The 7,016-nt window shown below is 41.3% G+C and overlaps 1 protein-coding gene across 2 annotated transcripts in view; it reads right to left on the bottom strand.

Annotated features, from left to right (window-relative positions):
* Positions 1-611: 611 nt before the first annotated feature.
* The window catches only part of LOC119726981 (oxysterol-binding protein 1-like), a 51,684-nt gene continuing 45,279 nt past the window's right edge, over positions 612-7,016 (bottom strand). For both annotated transcript variants that reach the window (XM_038198835.1, XM_038198834.1), the window contains exons 12-13: positions 3,876-4,096; positions 612-1,952 (exon numbers count right to left, since the gene is read on the bottom strand). In XM_038198835.1, coding sequence (XP_038054763.1) covers positions 1,810-1,952; positions 3,876-4,096 — 364 coding nt within the window. In that variant the 3' untranslated portion in view covers positions 612-1,809. The remainder of the gene's footprint in view (positions 1,953-3,875; positions 4,097-7,016) is intronic.

Below are 7,016 nucleotides of genomic sequence, written 5' to 3'. Positions count from 1 at the left end.
ACCCGTGAAGGAGGCTTTTCTCCAAATTGTTACTGCACACCATAATGGATAGGAACCATATTAGTATTTGTGAGGCTTGAAAACATTGACAGATATTGCAATGCACGTAAATAGGCCTATTTTTCAAATTTTAACAAAAAGTAATGCACATATCAAAACAATTTTTAGCACATACTGGGATCATTATATTAGGGAAACAAACCCTGAAAGTTAATTTTCAAAGATTTCGCCCGCAGACAAGAACATGTCTGTGTGCATGTAGTTTCATTCCAATTAAAGTGTTAAGTAACCTTTAGAAAGTACCATTCCCAACCACACAGCTGTATGGTGGACCAGTGTGAATTCTAGTCAAGTTAGTCAAACTACCGGTATTTATGTTGAACTACATGTACATGTATATGGTTGTCTATGGTTCTAGTCTCAACTTGCCAAAGGTTGCCGAAACAAAGATGATGTTATCAAGTTATTTGGATATGCTTTTCACTTGGACACTGATTTGACATACGAGGAGGCTAAGCAGCACAGGAACTAATCAAGTCATGCACACATTTACTGTAACATACTTGAAAAATAATATATAAGAACCACAACCTTTGGCTGTGAAGACATTGATCCATAACTGCCACAATCTATGGTCATTTTATTACACCTTGACTCTCTCACCGTTTATTTGTAAAGTTATGATCTCAGTTTGGGAAGATTGAATCCGCACTTCATTGCTTAAATACCTTTTTTATAAATATTTTTAGTGTCTTATTTATTTGCTTGTTCATTCATTATATTTTAATACACATCTTAAATTCATACATGCATTACTTTAATTCTTTTCTTAAGCAGCGTGCCATGTGTGAATACAGAATTATAAGTTCTGACTCTAGAGTAATAAACACTGTTTATTCTACCATGTCAAGTTCAAGTTCAACCATTTTATTTCAGACATTGTAAGTTGAAAATTACATTTGTAATTAGGTTTTCCATGATTAGCTTCAAGAATTGAACTATCAAAACAAGCTTTGAATATCAATTTCCAAAGAAATGTCTACAAAGCCATGAAACACAGATCCTTCAGTGAAGCATTGGATCAATGACTGTTGTCAAATTTCTGAGGTGAAATGTTCTGAACACTCTCAAACTGCAACACTATACCATATACCGGTGTCATATGAAAATCGGACTCGTATGAAAATCGGACTCTTTTTTCCTTTTATTGGTTAAACCCTCTCATGTGACCGGTCCCTCTTCTAATTATCTATGCATAAGTATGCGCACTACCACCAATGAGTCCGTATTTCATAAAACCTAAATTCATGCTGCACCGGTATTAAAATAGGCGTTCTGGATTATAGTGGGCATTCTCCAATTTATTTTGCTTTTTCACAACTATATGTATGTACAAAAAAAAATCAACCTACACAACTTCCACACTTAAGTTTTTCTCCAGAAACTAGCTTTAAGATAAGCAAAGCATAAAACACAATGGAACAATCTTTGTAAATGCAATATATACTAGTAATTTAAATATTCTTAAAAATTGGGAAAAATTATCTCCAATTTTTTTTTATAATCTCATAATGGCTCCACAAGCATTCTGAAACTTTCAACTCTTGCAATGCAAATATGTAAACTGAATCATTTATGGTAGACAGGATAGCAGGTATAGGTTCATGTTTCACCTGCAGGGTTGGTAAGACATGGTGTCTGCTTTACAGCATTGACACACTGGCTGTCTAATGAACCTGCCATCAGATCCATGATCACCTTCACAAACCTTGTCTTGAGGACAGGAAGCACTGAGTGTATAGCATTGTTCTAAAAGATGTCCTGGCACTCGGGCCATTCTCCCTTCTCTTTACAATCCCAGTATCTGCTGTTGTAGATGTATGTGATAGTCTTGGTCAGTGGGTCCATCTTTCTGTCAAACCACACTGGCTTGTAGCTATCACAAGGTTTGCCTGCAAAGTTCAAAATGCTGTGACATTAGTGAAGGAATGTGATGAGAGTAATGGAAACACTGTGATCATCAAGCAAACTCAAACAAATCCGAGTCCAACACAGAACTAAGTTATACAAATAACTCTTGTTAACGTGCACTTTCGTGTTTCATATTTCAAAGGTCTGCATCACAGCTAATCTCACAATGCATAACATATATGGAGAAAATGTTGAAAAACCCTGTTTATTTTCATCCAAAGGGGGCAGCAATTTTGGCTTTGCACATTTGCAGCAGTGAATAAAAATCATCAGATTTTGAGCAAAAGTGTCAACATAAAGACTGGCACTGCACAGACTTTACATTACATAAAGTTACTATTGACTTTGTGATTTTATGTTTCTTGCTAGTTACAGACTTACACAGACAGAGATTCTAGCACACACATTGGGGGCAACTACTTGAAACGAAGCACAAGTGACTGGAATTAAGACAAGAGCTTCAACTGCTCAGTTTCTAATGATCACAATTTCTGTTTTCACATCCCCCCCCCCCCCCTCTTCAGAAGTGTTGGCTGATTCTACTAGTGGGTACCAGGGGTGTGAGTGGAGCTAAAAAACAATAGCAGCATGCAGCGAAATGCAGGATGCAATGTAGCCCAGGTTGGACTCCGTTGTGTACACGCAACGAAATGCAATGCAATGAAGACGTCGTCCAACCTGGGCTAGATGCAATGCATACATGAACTTTGCCCTGCATCATGAAGCCCTCTATCCGTGCGATGACAATTTACTAGTCTTATTTCAAGGCTTTATACTTGCAACAGGATGTGTGCAAAAGTGATCCTTTTTATGTTTACAGCGAGTTATTGTGGAGATCATTGTGTGCCACTACTTGCACAGACACAGGAACGGCTGCAAAGAGTCCCAACGTGCTTCATGGCCTCAACTTGACTCAACTTGACCACACACTGTGACTCGACCTGACTTGACTCTACCTTCTTGAACTAATGACTTGACTTGACTGAAGTCACTTCTTTAAAATGACTCGACGTCACTCGAGTCACAAAATTCAGTGTGACTCCTTACAACTCTGCAACGAGGGGCTTGAAGGTGCTGGAATTGGTTGGTGTCAAACCAGCCCAAGAATTCAGGACAGAGGAAGGGAAAGTTAGGGGTATAAAACCATGCCCAAAGGAGATGCACATGGCAGCACAATCGAAGAGACATTTTAGTCTGAAAAGCTTCCATAATTGGCCATGTTAGACAGACAACAGTTCTAAACAGATCTTCCTGGATCTTTCTTGACAACGATGAGAGCTGGGAGATCAGAGAAACGGGGGGAAATGGCTGGTCTACAGTAGAGAGTTGGTTTGCCATGTCTGAGACTTCGGAAACCAGGAGTGGAAGTTGAAGCTATTGGTTCATCTCCTTTAAGAAGTACCATGTTGCCAGGCAGGGGTCAGGGAGTGGGCCTGCCCTGCCGCTACATGTCAGAGGCAGCCATTGTTTTGTTGTATTCCCCCCCCCCCCCCCCCCCCCCCCCCCCCCGACAGTACCCCCAATTGGAGTACAGGCAGACAAGTTGCAAGCTCGGTACCAGGCAGTAGGCTGGGTGGGACAGAGGATAAAATGGGCCAGGGATAGAGCTGGAGCAGATGCAAGAACAGGCCGCACTGTCTATTTTTGTAAATTCATTTATCCCTACTCCTTGGGGAAAAACCAAAGGACTGGAACACCAGTTGGTGTTTTATCTATTGACATGTCACAACTTGTCAGCATTACAGGCATCTCCCTACTCTTGTAGGCCTGAGATGAAATAATGTCATGCAGGGTTTCTTACAGGAGCAAGATGGGGAGAAGGGGTCATTGTCAACACCTGACTACAATATGAATGCACACAGTGACCTCATTGCATCTTCAGCCTATTCACTACTTGTACTTGCCTGCTTCGGCAGCAGCTGTTGCCTCTGCCTCTCTTTTCCTCCTTGTTGCTCTTTGTTTCTCCTCCAGTCGTAGTTTCTCCTTATTAGCATCATCCCACAGACCCTCCTCCATCAGACGCTGATCTGGACGATTACGAGTGTCAGTGGGTGCTATGCCTTCCTCTGGTTCATTCATAGTGATACAGAAACTAGTCATGTTGTACATGTTCTCTGCATTGGGTCTGTAACAAATAAAGCATAGACCATGGCATCACAGACTAACTATTAAAGCAATATTTTGAAATGTGGGTGACTGCATAGCTCACTTTTGACAGATGCAACCTTGACCTTGTTTATGCTCCATGCACAGGTAAATACAAAGCATAAGGTGCGAATATTTTCATCATAAATTTGTAACACACTAGCAGTTGTATGAGATGGAATTCCTAAAATCCAAAGGGAGTTTCCGGTCTAACAAGAAAACACTCACCTCTGTTTACCTGCATTTGCATATCAATGCACAACTGCACAAACCTCGCTGAATAAAAAGCACCCAAGCTACACCCTCTGGGCCTACTGCATGTCCCTCAACACCAAGGCTCATCCTATTTTGTTTTTGTTTTTTTTGTTTTAGGTTTAACAATTTTCCTAGGATTGAGATGATTATTAACTGTGGCTAAAAGATTCATTGTACAAACAATAATAAGGTTGAATATACACAATGCATGCAAAAAGTAAACAAATTCAATATTGTACAAATCAAGTGCTGCTCGTCCTACGTAGTCGTAGATGACCATTGGGACTTAACTCCCTGTGAAATTATTCTTTCTGGCATGCTGTCATTTTGAAGTAATCAACGAAAGAAGGCCTTTCCAACGGTGCGTCTTAAGACGCACCGTAGGAAAATTTAAATTAGTAGTACGTTTTGTTATTCGGCGAAGCGCGCACAAGCATTGGCATGACGCACACGCGCGCGCGGTTGCTATAATTCATCGGATCAGTGCGTGACATAGCGTATAGCTGCAATCGGCTCAGTGAGAACGCGTCTCGGACGCTGAATTCAGGCCCAATTCAAAACATGATTCAGCAACTTTTGATTTGAAATTGAGATCCTAGAATGCTGTTTTTCTCGGAATATACAGCTGAAGCTGAGCTGAAACTTCATCAGGTTAGTTGTTCAGTATCCTTCATTAGATTTTGAACACTTTTGTTGCTTCAAACGAACAAAATGCACAAATTACAAATGATGGACTATATCTTTAAATGTCAGTTGGAAAGTTTCAAAATGAAAACTAGGATATCGGTACATGGAAAACCAAAACCAATTTCACGTTTTATGATGAAAAAGTTGCAGTTTTCACCACATAGCTACAGAACTCACTGTATACACCCTATCTAGACATATTGCCGCACCGATGTGGTAGTATCATCATGCGGACATTTATGAACAATCTGATAGATTTGAACAGATGTGAACTTTTGGCTAGGGTTTCTTTCACGGGTACCCGAGTACCCGTGTGTTTTTCAATAGGGTACCCAGTTCCTGTACTACTCTTAAATGCACACCCCTATGAAGATAAGATGAGGCAGCAGGAATTGGAAAAGACAACACCACTGCAGGTTGTCCTGAAAAGGCCACCAGTGCAGTAAGATGGGTTACTGGAATGCCTTTGGAGATGGATCTTGGCATAGATGGGAGTGGCACAGGAGGAGTTGTGTGGAACTTCTGTGTGACCTGCAAGGCCTACATGTACTAACCTCGAGAGGGCTAGTGAGGTAAAAATCAACGCATTTCCACATTTTTTCTTCTCTTTTTCCAGTATTCCAAGCTACATGTAGACTGAGAAAGATGAAGACAAATCTGCAAAACTCCTGGGCTGAAGAGATGAATCTTAGTTCGTTGAAACATGGCTTTATTTCTTCTTACTGTACTGGCTGGAGACAGAAGTAGATGTATGCTGAGCAATGATGAAGATTCAACTTGTCTAAAGATGTTTGGATTCCTGTATATCACAGTCTTGCCAAACATGTCATTGAATGAATCATCCCTGCAATTGACACCAATGTGCTCCCTCACGATCGTCACTGCACAGTGCCACAGCATTAAAATTTATTTTAGTCTGGTCCTCAAGTACTCCACTGCGCACACCACCTTGATGTCTATCAGGTACTTGACCGCATTGCTTATCAGACTAGTCACCAGTCCATCCATTATCGTAAATTAGGGCCTACATTTCGCTAGAAGTTTTCGGGCGATATTACGGAAACAGAAAACGTTGGAAATCCGGAATCCAGCAGATTCCAGCAGACGTTTGGCCAAAATCCGGAAATCCGGAAAAATCCAGAGATATCATAACCCTGAGGGTGTTCAGTGTAGTGGAAATCCCATCGGTAACGCACGGTAATGATGAGCATCGGGTCGGGGTTGACAAGGCCAAATCGACCCGAAAGATTAGAGATATAAACCGAATCTGAACTGAAACCGATCTTAACTCCCTCAAACTGACCCGACCCGACAAAAAACAAGGTTAAACCGACCTGACCCGAAATAACCCGAAAAAAAAACCCCCCGAATACCTGGCTTGGACAAAGTGATCACTTTTTTGTGTTCCTGCCCTTACCCACGTGGCATGATTTCTTTTGCAAAACCATCATCTCTCTTTCTTTCATACTCAGTGGGTTGATCGAGAGTAACTCCACTTATTGAACAAATGCATGGTATCACCACACGGTATCATGAAAACTGTTACAATCTTATCTATTTCACTGTCAGTCCCGATCCGACTGGAGAAATTAATACCGTGGGAACTTGATAGTGCGATCGGTGGCCACACCACACAATGGGCTGCGGTCACAGTGACTGTCAATAATATCGCATCACCTGAATTTCTCAACGGTTTATTTCAGTTTATTTCGTTTTTTTTTCTCAAAAGATGGCTAAACTGACCCGATCCGACCTGAAAAGATGGACAAACCGACCTGACCCGACCCGAAGTCGGTTTCGGGTCGGGTTTGCACATCATTAACGTATGGCCGTTTCACTGATTAAAAAACTACGCCCTCTGCTGGCCAGTTCTGTTTAGTGGTAAAATGGAAGTGCGATGCATAATGCACGTGGCAGTGCTTTGTTGCATTGGTGGGTTGAAATACCCCGCCACCAGT

The sequence above is a fragment of the Patiria miniata genome, unplaced genomic scaffold (assembly GCF_015706575.1).
Source record: "Patiria miniata isolate m_02_andy unplaced genomic scaffold, ASM1570657v1 HiC_scaffold_2, whole genome shotgun sequence".
NCBI classification, from domain to species: Eukaryota; Metazoa; Echinodermata; class Asteroidea; order Valvatida; family Asterinidae; genus Patiria; species Patiria miniata.
The sequence above is the reverse complement of the archived record's forward strand: the minus strand, read 5'-3'. Positions and strand labels throughout refer to the sequence as shown.